This window comes from Danio rerio, chromosome 25 (genome assembly GCF_052040795.2).
Source record: "Danio rerio strain M-AB ecotype USA chromosome 25, GRCz13ab, whole genome shotgun sequence".
In the NCBI taxonomy this organism is placed as follows: domain Eukaryota; kingdom Metazoa; phylum Chordata; class Actinopteri; order Cypriniformes; family Danionidae; genus Danio; species Danio rerio.
In genome coordinates, this window is record NC_141045.1 from 5,762,720 (window position 1) to 5,784,706 (window position 21,987).

Below are 21,987 nucleotides of genomic sequence, written 5' to 3' on the forward strand. Positions count from 1 at the left end.
TAACCATCGATCAATGCTCTAAAACCACTCAGACACTCTTGTAACTAACAATCAATGCTCTTAAACCACTCAAACACCCTAGTAACTAATAATCAATGCCTTAAAACCACTCAAACACCCTAATAACTAACGATCAATACTCAAACACCCTAGTAACTAACAATCAATGCCCTAAAACCACTCAAACACCCTAGTAACTAACGATCCATGCTCTAAAACCAATTAAAAAATTCTGTGAAGCTGTGAAGAACAACGAGAGAAACACTAAAGCAATATCTTTTATAATGCCACAGTCCACCCCTTCCAGTTGTTTAGCTTGTTTGTTTCGTTTCCAACCCAGGGGTATGAATAATTTCAGGCTTGACTGTGTATACTTTGCATTATACACTTAAAAAATGACTTTTGCTGTCAAACTATTTATTTAAAATTTGCTGAAACAACACAATCATTGACATTTTTTGGGGCAACAACTTAATTGTTTTATGTTCAATCCACTAAAATTTGTAAACTAAATTCCTTCATGTCGTTCCAACACAAATTGATTGCGTGGAACTCAGCATTTTTTACAGTGCACTTGTATCCTTTGAATGGTCTTTACAGTAAGTTATTTTATACAAAAACGTCTTCTTAGAATAAAGAGAACTGTGGCCTGATGGAGAAACTCACCAGCTTGTCTAACGCACGGGCTCAAGGGTTAGAAAAGATTCAGGCTCTGGAGGCGGAGCTGGGAAAACTGACCAATGAGATGTCAGCTTTAGTGCAGAGGGCGAAAACAAACTCAGAGGAGGCCAATCAGGTAAAAGTGCTACGCAATATCTTTGTAATATTGAAGATAATTTTGAGGATCTTCACTTTGCTTTCTTCTCTCGAAGGCAATCGATGTGCTTCAGAATGACAAAGAGAAGCTTGTTGAGGAAAATAAGGCTTTGGAGCGGAAACTCAAAGATACGACTGTGCAGATGCAAGGTAAAGAGTGGTCTGACTGATTTCAGAACAGTCAAAACGAAGACTGTAACTTTTGAAAAATCTGTTTTTCAGATCAATTTGAGGATGTGAAGCGGAAGCTGATGGAAGATTTAGAAAGAGAGGAAAGACTAAGAAAGTAAGATCTCTTTCTTAAAGCGACAGTTCACCCCAAAATCAATGTTGTTGCCCATCAATCTGATTTTCCAAATCTGTTCTCTGTTTTGTCAGGGTGGCAGAGCACAACAGTGAACTGCAGAAGGAAGACTCGGACAAAGAAATTGTGGCGATAAAAGAGGAAAACCGTAGACTGAGAGAGGAGCGAATCAGACTGCAAACGCAAGTGGAGGAGGACGTGAAGACCAACACAGAACTGCAAGAGCAAATGCTGCAGCTCACCAAACACGTCAAGGTGGCGTATATAAAATGACAAGGCTTTAAAACACATTCTAGTAACGATATGAGGATTTTTAAACAGAAACTTAAAATAAAGTCCTTAACCTAGGAGGAGGAGTTCAAGTATTTTGGGGTTTTGTTCACAAGTGAGAGAAGGATGGAGCATGGGATTGACAGGTCGATCAGTACATCGACGTACCGGTCCATTGTGGTAAAGAAGGAGCTGAACCGAAAGGCAAAGCTCTCGATTTACAGGTCAATCTTTGTTCCTACTCTCACCTATGGTCATGAGCTTTGGGTCATGACCTAAAGAACAAGATCTCGAATACAAGCAGCCAAATTAGTTTGGTCTTCGCAGGGTGGCAGGGCGCATCCTTATAGATAGGGTGAGGAGCGGCTTAGGTTCTCCCTGAAGGAGCTGGAGGAAGTGTCTGTCAAGAGGGAAGTCTGGAGTTCTCACCTGTGACCCGACCCCAGAAAAGCAGATGAAAATGAATAAATGAACTTAAAAGACACATTTTTGAGATTCCCTATTATGTTTTTAAGTACTTGTGATGCATTTAAGATTGAAACATGGAATAAATGATACACGAATCAATAAATTTGTGCGTAAATATATAAAACTGAAAAAATTAATCTGAGAACATTTCCAAATAATCCATTCATTAAATGGCAATAAGTAAATGACTTATAGTGCAGATCATTTTTTTAGATATAAATGTTTTTATTTTTTGTATCATTTAAAGGTCATACCAGATTTACGTAAAGAAATCAACAACCTGCAGATTCAACGAGCTGAAGCTGAAAAAACCCTGAGAGCTCAAAATCTACAAGCCAGAGGTGCTAAACATTATTTAGCTCACATTCATGGTTTATGATTTGTCTTCTGAGCCATTTTCATATATTTTTTTATTGTTGTTGTTTTTGTTAGCTAAGATGAATCTGATCACGAGGCAGCTGCTTGGTGATGCTACAGAGCAAGATCTCATCCAGAGGTGTGTCAGAATATTAGGATTAACATTGCTAATTGTTATTAGGCAGTTTGGATTAGCTTCATTTGAATTTTCTTTTTTTTTTCCAGGCTCAATGAAGAAGCCTCTGATAATAACGATGATGGAGCTGATCTAATCACTGCTTTTGATGGCATGGAGCGAGCTGCTAAGTATGATTTAAATCTGCTTTTTTATTTTCTTGGACCAAATTTCGAAATTCATCTCTTGCAAAACTAGCTTAGGGAAAGCTAACAATGCCAACCATGATAGAAACATGCTTGTACAATCAAATTCATGTTAGCATTTCACTTTCTTAGACCATATTTCAAAACGCATCTCTCTTGTAAAACTAGCCCAAGGCATGCTAACAATGCTAATCATTTAAGAAACATGCTAGTAACATTGGTATTAATTCTAGCATTTTTATTTTCTTAGGCCAAATTTCAAAATGCATTTCTTGTAAAACTAGCCCAGGGCATGCTAACAATGTTAATCATTCAAGAAACATGCTAGTAACATTCTAATTCATTGTAACTTTTTAGTTTCTAAGTGAAAACGTCAAAATGCATCACTTGCAAAACTAGCTTGGGGCATGCTAACAATGCTAACCACCTAAGAAACTTGTTAGCAACATTATAATTCATTCTAGAGTTGTACTTTCCTACTCCTAATTTCAAATTCCATCTTTTAAAAAACTAGACCAGGGCATGCTAACAATGCTAACCATTTAAGAAACATGCAAGTAACATTATAATTCATTCTAGAGTTGTTCTTTCCTTGTCCTAATTTCAAATTCCATCTCATAAAAAACTAGAACAGGGCACGCTAACAATGCTAACTATGCTAGAAACATGCAAGTAACTTTCTAATTCATGCTAGCATTTTACTTTCTTAGTCCAAACTTCAAAATGCACAAAACTAACCAAGGGCATGCTAACAGTGCTAACCATGCTAGAAACATGCTAATAACATTCTAATTCATTCTAGCATTTTACTTTTTAGACCATATTTCAAAAGGCATCTCTTGCAAAACTAGACCAGGGCATGCTAACAATGCTAACCACCTAAGAAACATGTTAGTAACATTATAATTCATTCTAGAGTTGTTCTTTCCTAGTCCTAATTTCAAATTCCATCTCATAAAAAACTAGAACAGGGCACGCTAACAATGCTAACCATGCTAGAAACATGCAAGTAACTTTCTAAGTCATGCTAGCATTTTACTTTCTTAGTCCAAACTTCAAAATGCACATAACTAACCAAGGGCATGCTAACAGTGCTAACCATGCTAGAAACATGTTAGTAACATTCTAATTCATTCTAGCATTTTACATTTTAGACCATATTTCAAAAGGCATCTCTTGCTAAACTAACCCAGGGCATGCTAACAATGCTAACCACCTAAGAAACATGTTAGTAACATTATAATTCATTCTAGAGTTGTACTTTCCTACTGCTAATTTCAAATTCCATCTAAAAAAATAGCACAGGGCACGCTAACAATGCTACCCATTTAAGAAACATGCTAGTAACATTATAATTCATTCTAGAGTTGTACTTTCCTACTCCTAATTTCAAATTCCATCTCATAAAAAACTAGCACAGGGCACACTAACAATGCTAACCATGCTAGAAACATGCTAGTAGTATTCTAATTCATGCTAGTAACATGTAACTCATGGTTACACTGTGTTGAAACATTTTAGAAATGTGCTAAATGTTTCTTTCATTTAAGCCAACATAAAAAAAAACGTATCTACTTTAAACCAAGCTGTTTGTTTTCACCTCACATTATCGGTCCTTTATCTGCAGGGTGATGGAAACTCAACTGCGAGAGCAGAAAGACGCTCACGAGAGTCAACTGGAAGCTCTGATCTTCAAAAATGAGCATTTAAGCAAAGAGAACGAGCAGCTTCAAGCTTTGTTTCAGGAGAAGAGCGACATTAACCAAAGCATTGGACAGGAAGTGACTCGACTCACCGCTGAGAACATGGTATTTCTGCATAATATATGTTTATTTGGTTAGTTTAAAATGCCAGAGCAATATTGATGGACTTTATGTGTGCAGGTGATTCCTGAACTGAAGCAGCAGGTGTCAGAGCTGAACCGCCACAAACACGAGCTGGAGAGCCAGTTACAGGACCAGACTGCTGAGATGAGCGGTGAGACAAAGGCTTTTAATCAGGCTACATACAATATTATTTCGGCCTGATATGCGCAGTAGGATAAGATGTCACACCTCAGGCTGTTTTCACTTCTTAAGCTCACCAACAACTTGTTATAAATGTGTTATTTCACTTTAGCATATCACGCTAGTACGTGTTAAACACATTGGATGTCTTTTTAAAACTATAGAAGTGGTAGCATAGTGTTCAAGTAAGCAAATGCATGTTAGCTATATGTTAAATATGCTATAACATGCTAGCAACACGTCTTGGAAATGTTCCTTCAAACATACTAGCAACCAATTTTCCTGAGAGTCTCCCGTATTTCAGACCCATCTCCCACCACCCTCCCGTTTTGTTATTTCTTCCGGAAAACTCAATTTCACCCAAATTACCCCCCAGTACCCGATCTTAGCGATTGCCCAAACCCTGCTGCATAGTACAGTTACTTAGCTGTGTTCAGACACCTCACCTCCGAGACCTAGACATCACCCATAACCCATCACCCCCCCTCCCCCCAGGTCTCCCGGATTTTCATAGACAATTGGCAGGTATGGCTATCAACATTTTAGCAAAGTCAAAGTATTCCTAATGCAAGAAGAATGTCAAATAATGCTAGCATGTATTAAGCATAATAGACATGTAGAAACAAGGGAGAAGTGCACTAGCAACCTGCTAAGATATGGCAGCATAGTGTTAATTTAAGCTAATGCATATTTATAAAGTATTAAACATGTCAGCTATGTGCTTTAACATGTGATAAACTTGGAAGCAACATGCTAAGCATGTTAAAAAAATAGATATTGCATGTTAGCAATATGTTAATTGTGTTAGAAATGGTATTAAACATGCTTCCCTGCTGAAAAAACCAGCTTGAACCAGCCTAGGCTGGTTGGCTGGTTTTAGCTGGTTGACCAGGCTGGTTTTAGAGGGGTTTTGGTCATTTCCAGGCTGGTTTCCAGCCATTTCCAGCCTGGTCTTAGCTGGTCAGGCTGGGAGATGACCAGCTAAAACCAGCTTGACCAGCCTAGCCAGGCTGGGAGCCCAGCCAAAACCAGCTATGTCCAGCTTAAACCAGGCTGGTCAAGCTGGTTTTAGCTGGATTTAGCTGGTCATTTTCCAGCCTGACCAGCTAGGACCAGGCTGGAAATGGGTGGAAACCAGCCTGGAAATGGCCAAAACCCCTCTAAAACCAGCCTGGTCAACCAGCTAAAACCAGCCAACCACCCTAGGCTGGTTTAAGCTGGATTTTTCAGCAGGGTTAATGGTATTAAACATGCTTTCAATAGGCTAAAACATGCTAGCAATGTGACAATCATGCTAGAAACTAGGATAGTATAATAGGATAGTGTAATACATTCTAGAAGTGTTACAATGTTAATCATGTTAAAAAAAAAATGCGTACATGCTAGCATAGAGTTAAAACAAGCTAGCAACATGCAAAACTATGCTATCAAAATTGTAATTCATGCTAGCAACATGTTTACCATAAAATGCATCTAAATGATAAGCTAAAATCAATTTTAAAGGTGTCGCGGTGGTACAGTGGGTAGCAACATCGCCTCACAGCAAAAAGGTTGCTGATTTGAGCCCTGGCTGGGTCAGTTGGCATTTCTGTGTGGAGTTGGCATGTTCTCGCTGTGTTGGCGTGGGTTTCCTCTGGGTGTTCCGGCTACCCTCACAAGTCCAAACACATGTGCTTAATTATTTACGTAATAAAAATAACTTTACGCTTGCAGCGAAACTGAAGGAGTTATCGAGTGCGCTCCATCTGGCTGTTGAAGAGGAGCAGTCTCAGCGCAGGTGAGCGTTTGTTACACTGTTTTTCGGCTGCAGACGGTGTGTCTCGAGGCTGAAGCTGCATCTGCTGTGCTTCTGCTCACAGACGCCTGCAGGAGGAGCTGACAGAGAGCCAGAGGAGGAGAGAGGAGACGGACAGACAGATCTCTGAGCTCCAGGAGGAGAACCAGCAGCTAAAGAAAGCTCAGATCACAGAGAGCCAAGCCAAAAACACACTCCGACTGGAGACTTCACGCCTCACCGCTGAGAATATGGTCTGTGTGTGAAATGCATATACAGTCACAATTATTAGCCCTCCTCTTAAATTTGAATTCTTTTATATTTTTCCCTAATTTCTGTTTAACGGAGGGAAACACATTTCTAAAAATAATAATAACTTATTTCTAATTGCTGATTTCTTTTCTTTGCCATGATGACAGAACATAATATTTTACTAGATATTTTTCTTAAAGGGACATTTAAAGGCTTAACTAGGTTGGTTAGGCAGGTTAGGTTAAATAGGCAAGTCATTGTATAACTATAGTTTGTTCTGTAGATAATCCAAAAAAATATTGCTTAAGAGGGCCAACAATTTTGACCTTAAAATGGTTTAAAAAATGAAAAACTGCTTTTATTCTACCCGAAAAAGAAACTAGTAAGACTTTCTTCAGGAGAAAAATATATTATCAGGCATACTGCGAAAATTTCCTTGCTCTGTTAAACATTGTTTGGGAAATTTTTGAAAAAGAAAATTGACAGGAGGGAAAATATTTCTGCCCACTGTATATATATTTTATATAGACTCCTCAATAAATATCTATACATGCATATAGCTTTTTAACTGTACTTTCATCTATCAATCTATCACATAACCTGCGGTGTACCGCAGGGATCAGTCTTAGGTCCAAAAACTTTTAGGAAATTGTATTTATAACAGGTTATTATTTATAAGTGTTTATTTATGAATTAGCTAATATAATATTGAATATTATATAATGTTTTGTAAATTTATATATTTTTATTATAATATTTATAATCATAAAAAAGCTGATTTAAAATATATATATTTTACTATGTAATTATAATTGAATGTTTTTTTTGTTAAAATGAATTGCATTATTTATAAAATAAAATTATTTATATTATTATATTTATGTCATTATTTTATTATACACTAATTAATTATTTAATTTGGGCGTCATTGTGGCGCAGTGGGTAGCACGATTGCCTCACAGCATCCGCTGAGTCAAACGTGCTGAATAAATTTGCGGTTCATTCTGCTGTGGTGATCCTTGATTAATAAAGCGACTAAGCCGAAAAGAAAATGGAAAAATGAATGAATGAATTAAATAAAGAATTGGCTTTGTTTAAAATATCAATCTGACATTTCATCTTCGCCAAATATTTTAAGATACTAATCTTAATCTAAAATATTCTGACGTTTTCTTCTGCTTTCAGGACTTCGAGGAGCAGCTAGACATGAAGGACAGATTAATAAAGCGACTTCAAGACCAAATCAAAGCTCTTCAAACACACGCTGCAGGTAAAACTCTCTCCAGTCACCTAATATTACATTCAGCCAATCAGATCTGATGTTTGATTTCCTCATCAGCCAATCAGAAAGCAGCTCCAGCCGTACCCAAAGAGTACCTGGGCATGCTGGAGTACAAGAAGGAGGATGAAGGCAGGCTGATCCGGATACTCATCCTGGGTAAATAAATGACTGTCAATTTCTTTTTCTGTTTCAAATATTTCCCAAATAATGATTAACAGAGCAAAGAATTTTTCGCAGCATTTCCTATATTATCTTTTCTTCTGGAGAAAGTCTTATTTGTTTCATTTTGGCTAGAATAAAAGCAGTTTTTATATAAAAAAACCTTTTAGGGTCTTAATTATTAACTATTATTAATATTTTTTTGTATATATTACTGTACTGTATATATTAAAGTGGAAGGATCATAATTGATGATTGTTTTGTGCTGTTCAGAGCTGAAGCCTCGCGGTGTGGGTGTGAATATGATCCCTGGTTTGGCTGCTCATCTGCTCTTCATGTGTGTGAGACACGCAGATTATCTGAATGACGGAAACAAACTCAAGTGCCTCATGAACAACATTATAACAGCCGTCAAAGAGGTCATCACGGTGAGACATGCTTCATGTACAGAAGGCTCTTTCAAGTACTCGGAGGTATTCAGGAAGACTTTTATTTTGGATTAAACGTCTTTTTGTTCGCTAATTGATGTTTACTGGCGTGAGGGCGGGATTCACCTGTCAATCATGCTAGATGCTCCAATAGAAAATATTTTATTATTCATTCATTCATTTTCTTGTCGGCTTAGTCCCTTTATTAATCCGGGGTTGCCACAGCGGAATGAACTGCCAACTTATCCAGCAAGTTTTTACGCCGCGGATGCCCTTCCAGCTGCAACCCATCTCTGGGAAAATTATTATTTGTTGTTGTTGTTGTTATTGTATATGTCAGCTGTAGATTGTTATAATGATTTGCTTTTGATGTTTTTAATTTAAGTGAATTTTCCCTTTTTTACAGCAAAAATAAAATAAAGCAGAAAATGAATAATTAAATTATTATTATCATTATTAAAATGAATTATTGTTCTACCTTTGAAGTAAAACACATGAGAATTGCTGGGAGGAAAATTAAAATTATGACTTAATAATCGTTTTTACACCTTATTAAGATAATATGTTCGATTGTAATATAACATAGACATTGTATTACATTTTTACAATCATCTACATATGAATACTTATAGAAATATTATAAAATAACATTATAAATAAATGCAATATGATATAAGTTAAATAATAATACAAATCAAGTTTATAATTTAAAGTTTTTATATATATTTTTTTACTTGAGTAATGCATTTGTTTATAATGCATGTATTTAAATTTTAAATATTTTTTTTATTTAAGATTATTATATTTCATCATACATTGTTTGTTGAAATATATTATGTAATAATTACATTACTTGGTTATACATTTAAATACATTTAAAGCTAGGCGACGGAGTGGCGCAGTGGGTAGCACGTTCGCCTCACAGCAAGAAGGTCGCTAGGTCGCTGGTTTGATCCTCGGCTCAGTTGGCGTTTCTGTGTGGAGTTTGCATGTTCGCATTTCCGCCACAGTCCAAAGAGATGTGGTACAAGTGAATTGGGTAGGCTAAATTATCCGTTGTGTGTGTGTGTGTGTGTGTGTGTTTCCCAGAGATGGGTTGCGGCTGGAAGGGCATCCGCTGCATAAAAACTTGCTGGATAAGTTGGCGGTTCATTCCTCTGTGGCAAACTCCGGATTAATAAAGGGAATAAGCCGACAAGAAAATGAACGAACATTTAAAGCACAGATGCTCTAAATTGTTCTTGATGATGATGATGATGATGATGACTGTGATTTCAGGAGCACCAGGAGAATTTTGAACTTCTGTCCTTCTGGCTCTCAAACACGTATCACTTCCTGAACTGCCTCAAACAGTACAGCGGGGAAGAGGTGAGGTCTCTCTCATTACAGTGACCATAAAAAAACACATATCATTACAATTGTAGTGGTCTTCAAAATCCACTCGTCTTCCCATGCTAGAAATGTGCTAATTCAAATCAATTTCAATTCACCTTTCAAGAGTTCACACTTAGATATTGCTGGTCAACTGTAAGCAGGTTTGGCATGCTGTCCCGGGAGAGAACACAGAGCTCGGAGATAGTTGAGCCCAGGGCTCCCGCCAGGTCCATAGAGCATGTGAGGGGAGTACGAGATCAGGTGGTTCTCGAGAGCTCCCCTTTTTTGTAAAGGAGAAAGGGGGTGGATGAGGGGGTTTCTTCGGAAAACGAAGATAAGGGAGTAAACTACCTTGGCTACTTATAGTAAGTTAGGATAGATCTGATTGGCTAACTAATGAGTGTAGATAGGTGGCCAGCTGCAGTCAATTATATCACATGCTCCTCTCGAAATTAGTTTAAAAACTTCACTTATTTGTATAGCGCTTATACAATGTAGATTGTCTCAAAGCAGCTTCACATAAGAGGTCATGTTAAATTGGAGCAGTGTAGTCCAGTTTTCAGAGTTTAAGTTCAGTTCAGTTCAGTCAGTTCATTGTGGTTTAAAAATCACTACTGAGAGTCCAAACACTGAAGAGCAAATCCATCGATGCGTAGCTCTACCGATCCCAAACCATGCAAGCTAGAGGCGACAGCAGAGAGGGAAAAAAACTTTACCGATTGGCGAAAGTGAAGAAAAAACAAACTTGAGAGAAACCAGACTCAGTTGGGCACGACTATTTTAATTTCTCCGCTGGCCAAACGTCTTGTGCAGAGCTGCAGAAATGCTCCATCAGACATACAAGCAACATTCTAGCAAGGTATTACAAATTAAAGAAGCATGTCAATTAACGCTTTATTAACTGACTAAGCTAAGCATGTGTTAAGCATAATAGCCATGTAGAAACAAGGGAGAAGTGCACTAGCAACAGGCTAAGATACGGTATGGTAGCGTAGTTTTAATTTAAGGTAATGCATGTTAAAAAGTATCAAACATGTTTGCTATATGCTTTAACATGCTATAAACTTGAAAAGAACATGCTAAGCATGAAAATAAGTACATATTTCATGTTAGCGATATGGTAATTGTGTTAGAAATGGTATTAAACATAAATGATCCGATCAAATCCACATGGATAAAATTAAGCCCCGCCCTTCATTCAAGTAGCAAGAATACTGACAGTACTTGTCATTTATAATGCTTGAAACCAACAGAAATGATTCCTTGTTTCAACAGGAGTTCATGAAGCACAACACTCCCCGGCAGAACAAAAACTGCCTGAAGAACTTTGACCTTTCGGAGCACCGTCAGATACTCAGCGACCTCGCCATCAACATCTACCATCAGTTCATCAGCGTCATGGAGGATGCGCTGTTTCCTATGATCAGTGAGAAAACACATATGATTATGTGCTTATGATTGCTCACAAACTGTCCAAACACGTTTATAGGGCATTCATTGAAAGTGAAAGTGAAAGTCGTGACGTGGCCAAGAACAGCAACCCATACTCGGAATTTGTGCTCTGCAATTAACCTGTCCAAGTGCACACACACAGCCAGTGGTGGAAAGAGTACTGAAAAATCATATTCAAGTAAAAGTACCATGACTTGCCTAAAAATGTAGTGTGAGTAGAGTAAAAGTATCTGTTGTAAATATTACTCAAAGTACGAGTAAAAAGTAGACTTTTCTAAAGTACTCAAGAGTAGTGAGTATTACGCTGTGAAAAGATGATGCGTTTACATGTAATTTGTGCATGTGTGTGTAAACGTAACATTCTGTAGTGCATCGAGTTATCGTCCAGCAGGCACACCACATCATAAGACATTAACATTAGGTTAGATTGTCTAGCCAGCGTCTAAGGACAACGTTATTTGTTCAATAACAACATCAAATGACGTTGATATTTGGTTGACTTTAGGTTGTGTTGGAAAGTGACCAAAATCCAATATCGAGCAAACATCCAACGTCCTTTTGGCATCATATGCTGACACTTCCATGATTTTCATGGAAAAACAAAATGCAACATCCCCATGACACTGGGGTACAACTTTATTCTGACATCATGTTGACATCTTGTGCTTGCTTGATGTTTAAGGCCATTTCGATCATCATACTGTAAACATCTGTCATTTTCTCATCAGCGACATGCATCTTAACAGTCTCTGGGTCAAAGCATGTAAAGATTTTGGACATCTTGTGCACTTTGTAATGCTTCCAAACTGTTTGCTGCAATTATAAAGCCTGCATGTTTTGAGGTAGGGTTGTGTATCATTTGGGGTTATTTCAATACTGGTGCTAAATCGATACTTTTAAAATGGTACCGGTGCCAGAACGGTGCCTGAACTGATACTATTTAGCCACAAAATTATTTGACCAAAAAAAAAAAATATATATATATATATATATATATATATATATTTATATTTTAATCATTATAACTAAACGATATAATTATATATTTATAATAACTTAAAAGTAAACATCAAATCAAATATTATATATTTGAATTGCATTAATATATTTCTTTTGATCAACCCTAATTTGAGGTAGCTCATTATGAGGCGATATACCTTTTATGTGAGATTTGATTGGACAGGAATCACAGGACTGATATTTCTAATCCCCATAGACAAGAAAAAAGAAAGTAGTGACTGAAGGTTGATGAAAAGTAGTGGAGTAAAAGTACTGATTACTGCACTAAACATGTACTCAAAGGAAATTAAAAGTACACATTTTTAAAACTACTTACTAAATTACAATTCCTGAGAAAAACTACTCGATTACAGTAAATTGAGTATTTGTAATTAGTTACTTTACACCACTGCACACAGAAGTGAACACACAAACAGTAAACACATACCCGGAGCATTGAAATACTCATTGGAAAAACAATGTGGGGGTTGTTACAGGGTTATTTGAGGTTGTTACAAGAACTTTTATGTTGTAATCAATGTCACTGAAGTTGTCGTATATGGTTCTTCACCCAATGAAGGGTTAAAAAAAGCATAGGCCTTCATTAATTCATTTTCCTTCGGCTTAGTCCTTTTGTTCATTAGTGGTCGCCACAGCGGAATGAACAGCCAACTTATCCAGCATATGTTTTACGCATACCCATCCAGCTGCAAGCCAGTACTGGGAAACACCCATACACACTCATTCACACACACTCATACACAATGGCCAATTTAGCTCATTTAATTCACCTATACCGCATGCCTTTGGACTGTGGGGCAAACCGGAGGAAACCCACACCAACACGGGGAGAACATGCAAACTCCACACAGAAATGCCAACTGACCCGGCTGGGGCTCGGACCAGCAAACTTCTTGCTGTGTGGTGACAGTGCTAACCACTGAGTGTCGTCCCCTCACTTACTAATAATGCTTAATAATGAATCAATGTAATAATAATAAGAAGAATAGTCCTTATTCTTTAAATTATATATATTTTAGGTATCTCTCTAGGGTCAAAATGTGCATGAATGCATGTCTCTCAGTTTGCTCAAAACTCTGCTCTGATGCTTAAAAATATTGCAAAAGAGATTAAAAACTAAATCCGGATGAGTCAAGTGGTTTAATCCAAGCAAACAAAAGCTCAGTCATACCTGATTAAATGAAATCTGTTCATCTTGTACAGCGTTCGTGTCCCTTTGTCTAGCAGACTTGGATTAATCCTCCTGATTCATATGGATTCATAATTATATTTTAATCTCTTTTTTTAATGTTTTAAAGCAGTAGAGTTTTAAGTGATATAATAGTTTTAATGACTCATTTCTAACAACTGATTTATCTTTGCCATGATGACAGCACATAATATTCGACTAGATATTTTTCAAGATACTAGTATTCAGCTCAAAGTGACATTCAAAGGCTGAACTAGGCGAAAGTGAAGTCGTTTTTCTCTTTTAATGACCTTGAGAAGGTGATCCATGCTTTTATGTTGGGAAGACTTGGCTCTTGCAGCTCTTTGCATGTGGGTATTAGTCAAAATACCAAATCAAAATCAAATCAAATCACTTTTCCTGTCACATCAGCAGCAGCACGTGTGCTATGATGAGTAAAATCTTTCGTGCCGGCTCCAGACAGTACAAAATACAAATAGTACAAATACAGCGACAGCGCAAAATACAAACAGTGCAAATAAAATGACAGTGCAAAATACAACAGCATACTCCTAAAAAAAATAAATAAATAAATAAAAAATTTAAAAAATATATATATATATATGTGTGTGTGTGTGTGTGTGTGTGTGTGTTTATATGTATATATACGTGTGTGTGTGTGTCTTTACATATATATATATATATATATATATATATATATATATATATATATATATATATATATATATATATATATATATATGTGTGTGTTTGTGTGTGTGTGTGTGTGTGTGTGTGTGTGTGTGTGTGTGTGTGTATATATGTTACATATGTTGCACACCTGCAAGTATGAGCACATATTCCCAGTTTTTTCCTCTCTGGGCTGGCTGCCTGTTAGGTCAGGAATTGATTCTTAAATGATTAATTATTGTTTTTAAATCCTTAAATGATCTGGCACCACCTTACCAGTGGTGTAAAGTAACTAATTAAAAATACTCAAGTTACTGTAATTGAGTAGTTTTTCTCAGGAATTGTAATTTACTAAGTAGTTTTAAATATGTTTACTTTTACTTTCCCTTGAGTACATTTTTTAGTGCAGTATTATTACTTTTAATCCACTACTTTCCCTCAACCTGCAGTCACTACTCTATTGTCCTGTGATTCCTGTCCAATCAAATCGCTCATCGAAGGTAAGACATGGGCGATTTATCATTGCAGCACACTGTTTAATACATTAAAATGTCCAAAATCTTTACACACATTGACCCAGAGACTGTTTAGATGCATGTCACTGATGAGAAGATGACGGATATTTACTGTATGATGACCGAAATGGCCTTAAACACCCAACAGGGACAAGACGTCAACATGACGTCAGATTGACATTGTACCCAAATGTCGTGGGGATGTTGCATTCTGTTCGGAATTGAAAATCGGGTTGACATCAGAAACCAACGTTAGGCCAATTTTAATGCCCAACCTAAAATCAACCATAAAACAACGTCTAATGATGTCACAGCTTGATGTTGTGTGGACATTACCACTATGACATCTATCACATGTTGGATTTTGGTTGTCATACCTGATGAATAAATGTCAATATTTGACGTCAATTTGAAGTTGGTTTAAGATCCTAGCTTGACGTTGGATTTTGGTCACTTTCTAATTATTGGACATCAAAATACGGTGTCTTTAGACGCTGGCTAGACATTGAATTTTGGTCAGCTGACATCACAACCTAAATCTAACCTAATATTATTGTCTTATGATGTGGTGTGCCTGCTGGACAATAACTCGATGCACTACAGAATGTTACGTTTACACACACATCCACAAATTACATGTAAATGCATCAACTTTTAACAGCGTAATACTCACTACTCTTGAGTACTTTAGAAAAGTCTACTTTTTACTCGTACTTTTGAGTAATATTTACAACAGATACTTTTACTCTACTCACACTACATTTTTAAGCAAGTAATGGTACTTTTACTTGAGTATGATTTTTCAGTACTCTTTCCACCACTGCACCTTACTTGTCAGACCTCCTACATGTATATAATCCTGGTTAGGTCACTGATCGGTTTATTCTTTCTGCACTAAGGCCCGGGTGTAAACGAAGTGGCGATCGTGCTTTTGCTGTTGTCACCTCAAACCCCTGGAACAAGCTTCCACCCCACATTAGACACGCTTAAACTGTGTTTTTTTTTTTTTAAAAAAAGAGCTTCTCAAACTGCATCTTTGTTCTTTAGCATTTGAGCCTTTTTAATGTTGAGGGCTTAGCCTTATGTTTTAATTGTTATGAATGTGATGTAGGAAATATTTTAATTAGTATTGATGGTGTTCAGCACTTTGGGCAACGTTGTGTTGTAAAAAATGTGCTATATAAACTAAACTAAACTAAGTTAAAGTAATTAGGCAAGTCATTGTATAACAGCAGTTTGTTCTGTAGACGATCAAAAATAAATATTGCTTAAGCGGGCTAATAATATTGACCTAAAATGCTTTTAAAAAAGTAAAAACTGATTTTATTCTAGCCTAAATAAAACAAATAAGGCTTTCTCCAGAAGAAAAAATATTATCAGACATACTGTGAAAATTTCCTTGCTCTGTTAAACATCATTTGGGAAATATTTAAAAATGCATTCAAAGATAAAACTAATTTTCCCTTCAACTGTAAACGATGACAGAATATTCATCTCAAGGTGAACAAAGCCTTTAGGCGATCTTCTCTTGTCTCTCTCTTTAGTCCCAGGGATGCTGGAGCATGAAAGTCTCCAGGGAATCTCCAGCATGAAGCCCACCGGTCTCCGCAAGCGCTCCAGCAGTGTGTTTGAGGATGGCGGAGACTCCAGCACGTCTGAGGCCTTCAGCGTCAGCTCCATCCTGCAGAAGCTCAGCACCTTTAACTCCAGCATGTGTCAGCAGGGCATGGAGCCGCAGCTGCAGGGGCAGATCGTCAGACAGCTCTTCTACCTCATTGGCTCCTCATCCGTCAACTGCATCCTGCTCCGCAAGGACCTGTGCTCCTGCCGCAAGGGCATGCAGATCAGGTGCGTACATGTGTGTTCAAAGGTCACAGTAAAGACTAACCTAATGGTTAGAAAGTTGGACTTGTGATCGAAAGGTTGCAGGTTTGAGTCCCGGCCTTTGGGGCAGACTAATGGTTGGAGAGTTGGACTTGTGATTGAAAGGTTGCTGGTTCGAGTCCCGGCATTTGGGGCCACCATGGCCTAACTGTTAGAGAATTAGACTTGTGATCGAAAGGTTGCAGGTTGGAGAATTTGACTTGTGATCAAAGGTTGCGGGTTTGAGTCACAGCATTTGGGGCAGCCTAATGGTTTGAGAGTTATACTTGTGATCAAAAGGTTGCAGGTTCAAGTTCTGGCATTTGGGCCAGATTCGGCCTAATGGTTAAAGAGTTGGACCTTTGATTGAAAGGTTGCAGGTTCGAGTTCCGCTTTTGGGGCAGCTGTGACCTAATGGTTGGAGAGTTGGACTTGTGATCGAAAGATTACAGGTTCGAGTCCTGGTATTTGGGGAAGCCATGGCCTAATTGTTAGAAAGGTTTCAGGTTCAATTCATGGCATTTGGGGCAGACTAATAGTTAGAGAGTTAGGCCTGTGATTAAAAGGTTGCAGGTTCGAGTCCCGGCATTTGGGGACACCATGGCCTAATTGTTAGAGAGTTGAACTTGTGATCAAAAGCTTGCAGGTTTGAATCTTGGCATTTGGGGCAGACTAATGGTTAAAGAGTTGAACCTGTGATTGAAAGGTTGCAGATTCGAGTTCCACATTTGGGGCAGCTGTGGCCTAATGGTTAAAGAGTTGGACTTGTGATAGAAAGATTACAGGTTCAAGTCCTGGTATTTGGTATTTGGGGCAGCCATGGCCTAATTGTTAGAGAGCTGGCCTAAATGTTAGAGAGTTGAACTTGTGATCAAAAAGTTGCAGGTTTGAGTCTTGGCATTTGAGGCAGACTAATGGTTAGAGAGTTGGGCTTGAAATTGAAAGGTTTGAGGCTAGAGTCCCGGCATTTGGGGCCACCATGGCGTAATTGTTAGAGAGTTGAACTTGTAATCAAAAGCTTGCAGGTTCAAGTTCTGGCATTTGGGCCAGATGTGGCCTAAAGGCTGATTTATACTTCTGCGTCAAACACCGGCGTAGGCTACGGCGCTGACGCATAGCCCTTCGCCGTGGCCATCGCCGTCACTGACGTGCACCTCTCAAAAATTGTCACTACACGTTGCAACAACGCGTAGCGCAAGCTCTGTGATTGGTCGGCTTGCTAGCGCCGACGAGTCTGGGCAGGACCGAGAGCCGCGCGAATGGCGCGAGCAATTGTTTACAAGTGTGGAGTACCGTGAAGGAGCTTCGGATGGAAAGTTTTGTTCTGTGTTTACCTCATGGTTAAAGTTGTTGCACGTCTGCCGGTTCCTGCCTCAAAATGAGCGAGTTTGAGTCACTTGTACATCCAGGAAGTGTTCAGAATAGCAAAACAGAAGCGAAGAAACTCGACACAGAGGAACATTTACACCTCACTGCCCACTAGCGTTTCGGAAGTGTTAATGCAGACCAACGGAGACAGCGCGCAGAAGTATAAATGCACAGCTGCGCGCGTTGCCTGCGGCGTGAGTTGCGTCGGTCACTTGACGCAGAAGTATAAACCAGGCTTAATGGTTAAAGAGTTGAACCCGTGATTGAAAGGTTGCAGGTTTGAGTTCCGCATTTGGGGCAGCTGTGGCCTAATGGTTAAAGAGTTGGACTTGTGATAGAAAGATTACAGGTTCAAGTCCTGGTATTTGGGGCAGCCATGGCCTAATTGTTAGAGAGCTGGCCTAATTGAGAGTTGAACTTGTGATCAAAAAGTTGCAGGTTCGAGTCCTGGCATTTGGACCAGATATGGCCTGATGGTTAAGGAGTTGGACTTGTTATTGAAAGTTTGCTGGTTTGAGTCCCTGCATTTGGGGCCACCATTGCCTAATTGTTAGAGAGTTGGACCTGTGATCAAAAGGTTGCAGGTTTGAGTCTTGGCATTTGGGGCAGACTAATGGTGAGAGAGTTGGGCTTAAGATTGAAAGGTTGCAGGCTAGAGTCTCGGCATTTGGGGCCACCATGGCCTAATTGTTAAAGAGTTGAACTTGTGATCCAAAGCTTGCAGGTTTGAGTTCCGCATTTGGCGCAGCAGTGGCCTAATGGTTGAAGAGTTGGACTTGTGATCGAAAGATTACAGGTTCGAGTCCTGGTATTTGGGGCAGCCATGGCCTAATTGTTCGAGACCTGGCCTAATTTTTAGAGAGTTGAACTTGTGATCAAAAGGTTGCAGGTTCGAGTCCTGGCATTTGGACCAGATATGGCCTGATGGTTAAGGAGTTGGACTTGTTATTGAAAGTTTGCTGTTTTGAGTCCCTGCATTTGGGGTCACTGTTGCCTAATTGTTAGAGAGTTGGATTTGTGATCAAAAGTTTGCAGGTTAGAGAGTTGAAATTGTGATCAAAAGGTTGCAGGCTGGAGTGCCAGTATTTGGGACAGACGTGGCCTACTGGTTAGAAAGTTGAACTTGTGATCGAAAGGTTGCAGTATTGGGTCCAAGCATTTGGGGCAGCAGTGGTCAAATGGTTAGAGGGTTGGACTTGCAAAAGATTCCAAGTTAGAGTCCTGGCAACTGCATCCTGCTCTGCAAGGACCTGTGCTCCTGCCACAAGGGGATGCAGATCAGGTGCTTACATGTGCATTCAAAAGTCACAGTAAAGACATTTGGGGTAGCCATCGCTCAATGGTTAGAGAGTTGGACTTGTTAAGGTTGCAGGTTTGAGTGCCGAACAAACACAGAAAATGCCATTTTGGCCGATCATTTTCAGCACAAAAATTCTGTGCATCTCTATTTAAAGGGATATAAAATGCAGGGTTCAGACGGTATTCTTAGTTTAATAGTAAGAATATCCAAAGTTGAATAAAGCGTCTGTGATTTACAGGTGTAACATTAGTTATCTGGAGGAATGGCTGCGAGAGAAGGATTTGCTGAGCAGCAACGCTATGGAGACTTTGGGGCCGCTGTCTCAGATAGCCTGGCTTCTTCAAGTCAACAAGACCACAGATGAAGACGCAGCCGAGATCAAGCAGAGATGCTCCGAGCTCTCAGCCGTACAGGTGCAACCGGTGCTGTTTAAACACTGATACTACTATATAAGCTCTGTCTTAAGTCATATACTATTCAGTACATACTACTCATACTTGTATTTCCTGACTGTTAAAAAAGTATTCCTGCATCCCAATTTGCATACTTAGTGTTGTCACGATACTGGGATTCGGTACCAGTCGATACTGAAATTTTACAAACGTCCATTTCCCACTAACATTTGAGCATTTATAAGTGCGCTCTTAAACAGCGCTGATTTGCCATTGTGTTCACATGCTCAACAGAAAAGACTGTGATTGGCCATGAAGGTCATCAGTTCACCAAATTCACCGACACATCATCCACATTTCGTTCACATTTAATTACCAACCACATTGGAGGTTCAGCAGCAGGTTAATCTGCCATTTACGAGCCTTTTATACATAGAAATTTCGTCAGGTGTTTGGATGATTCTGCATTCAGAAGTTAATGTCCAAACACGTCTTCATAAAAGTTCATATTGTTCTTGCAGATGAAATATAACACGTAAAACATGATTTAGATATTGTCCAGAGGGCTACATAATAATAGTCATTCAAACAACCTACCCAAAGTTGTCAAAGAAAGTCAATTCCTTTCTTTTAATCTATTTTAAAATGTGTTCATTTATTCATTTATTTTATTTTGTAGATCGTGAAAATCCTGAACTCCTACACGCCCATTGATGATTTTGAAAAGCGAGTCGCCCCGTCATTTGTACGGAAGGTGCAGGTAAGGTCCTGGTACACTTTTACACTTTCAACTTTACTGTGTAATGTTGCAGTTTGAGCTTGAAAAAGATATAAAACACAAATTCACTTCAGCAGCAGTTAAATGAACACAAACACCTCAGTTGAAGCCCTGAATCTTAGCAGATGCTTTTAGCCAAAGCGTCTTACAATTGAGGAGGCATTCAGCGATTCAACAGTAAGAGGCAATACACACAACAAATGCTAATACAAAGCAACACTGCACTTGGATACACTATAAAAAGCAACTGTTAGTGCTCAGAGAATTAAGTGCTAGCATGAGGTGGGGGATTGTCTTTTTATAAAGAGAAGAGTGTTTCTACAGGTGGTTTGTCAAGCCCACTCACCTGTGTTAAGCTCAATTCATAAATGCACTATTTATTATTATTTATTTCAGAGATGTGTTATTATATGTTCTTCTCTGAACATATACATCACAATACACCAAGTATAAAAATAAGTAATATAAGAGTGTAAAAATAATACAATGGAACATGGATACACTTGATTTCTCACCAATGCTTTGATTTCACAGATATAACCTATATCTTTTGTGTGTGTGTGTGTGTGTGTGTGTGTGTGTGTGTGTGTGTGTGTGTGTGTGTGTGTGTGTGTGTGTGTGTTTGTGTGTGTGTGTGTGCGCGCTTTTGATATAATCATTGTATTTGACTGTCTTTGTGTGCTTTCTTTCTGTCTTTTCTTGTGCTTCATGTCTGTGCATTCATAAAATCATGGCACATGCTTGTTATTGCTGGAGCATATGAGGCACAAGCTGTAAAGGCCACGCCTTCTGTTCTGGAAAGGGGGCGGAGACAGAAGCTCATTTGCATTTAAGGAGACTCAAAATATAACGGTAACACTTTACAACAAGGTTCATTAGTTAATGCATTTACTACATGAACTAATCATGAACAACACTTGTATTGCATTTACTACAGTACATTTACTAATGCATTACTAACATCCAAACTCATGCTTGTTAACATTAGTTAATGCACCGCTAGTTAACATGAATTCACAATGAACAACTGTATTTTCATTAACTAACATGAACAAATACTGTAGTAAATTTATTGTTCATTATTTGTTCATGTTAGTAAATGCAATAAGTAGCATTAACTAATGAACCTTATTGTAAAGTGTGACCAGTATAACAGTGTTACATTTTCATATAATAATTTATTCCTGAAGTATTTCAAACTGGAGCTTCAAAGACTTTCAGAAACTTGACACGTTTCTTGTGGAAAGAGACGTAAGGATGCTCATTCAAAGAAACAGAAGCAGGGTGCTTTCACCCCTGTGAATCTATTCATTTGTTCCAAAACAAGGATTAAAATTGTTACAGTGTTGCTCTTTGTTCTTGGTGCGGTTCACTTTCACACGGCAAAGTTTCTAAACGGACCAAAAGAGCTAAAACAAGTCACCTGTGAGTAAACTCTACTCAAATTGGTCAGAGTTTCAGGGTTTATTTTGCAGAGTCCTTCTCAGCTGTCATGCGTCCTTATTTGAACTTATAATGATGAGTGATAAGAATTTAAATGGTGAGACCGACAGACATCATCACCAAGTATAAATCAGAGGTAAGACTTTCTCATACAAAGCAGTTGGCTTATGCATTATAGGCTTTTACA

At 38.4% G+C, this 21,987-nt stretch overlaps 1 protein-coding gene across 3 annotated transcripts in view; it reads left to right on the top strand.

Moving 5' to 3' along the window:
• The window catches only part of myo5c (myosin VC), a 51,041-nt gene that overhangs the window by 21,181 nt on the left and 7,873 nt on the right, over window positions 1–21,987 (top strand). For all 3 annotated transcript variants that reach the window (XR_015525908.1, XM_087311350.1, XM_087311349.1), the window contains exons 22-40: window positions 632–796; window positions 873–966; window positions 1,039–1,102; window positions 1,195–1,375; window positions 2,106–2,199; window positions 2,291–2,354; window positions 2,441–2,521; window positions 4,164–4,344; window positions 4,420–4,513; window positions 6,256–6,319; window positions 6,402–6,570; window positions 7,754–7,838; window positions 7,908–8,006; window positions 8,283–8,437; window positions 9,716–9,805; window positions 11,087–11,237; window positions 16,201–16,504; window positions 19,426–19,600; window positions 20,259–20,339. Coding sequence is in view for 2 of the 3 variants with exons in the window: in XM_087311350.1 (XP_087167476.1) it covers window positions 632–796; window positions 873–966; window positions 1,039–1,102; window positions 1,195–1,375; window positions 2,106–2,199; window positions 2,291–2,354; window positions 2,441–2,521; window positions 4,164–4,344; window positions 4,420–4,513; window positions 6,256–6,319; window positions 6,402–6,570; window positions 7,754–7,838; window positions 7,908–8,006; window positions 8,283–8,437; window positions 9,716–9,805; window positions 11,087–11,237; window positions 16,201–16,504; window positions 19,426–19,600; window positions 20,259–20,339 (2,391 nt within the window). In the remaining variant the exon portion in view is untranslated. The remainder of the gene's footprint in view (window positions 1–631; window positions 797–872; window positions 967–1,038; window positions 1,103–1,194; window positions 1,376–2,105; window positions 2,200–2,290; window positions 2,355–2,440; window positions 2,522–4,163; window positions 4,345–4,419; window positions 4,514–6,255; window positions 6,320–6,401; window positions 6,571–7,753; window positions 7,839–7,907; window positions 8,007–8,282; window positions 8,438–9,715; window positions 9,806–11,086; window positions 11,238–16,200; window positions 16,505–19,425; window positions 19,601–20,258; window positions 20,340–21,987) is intronic.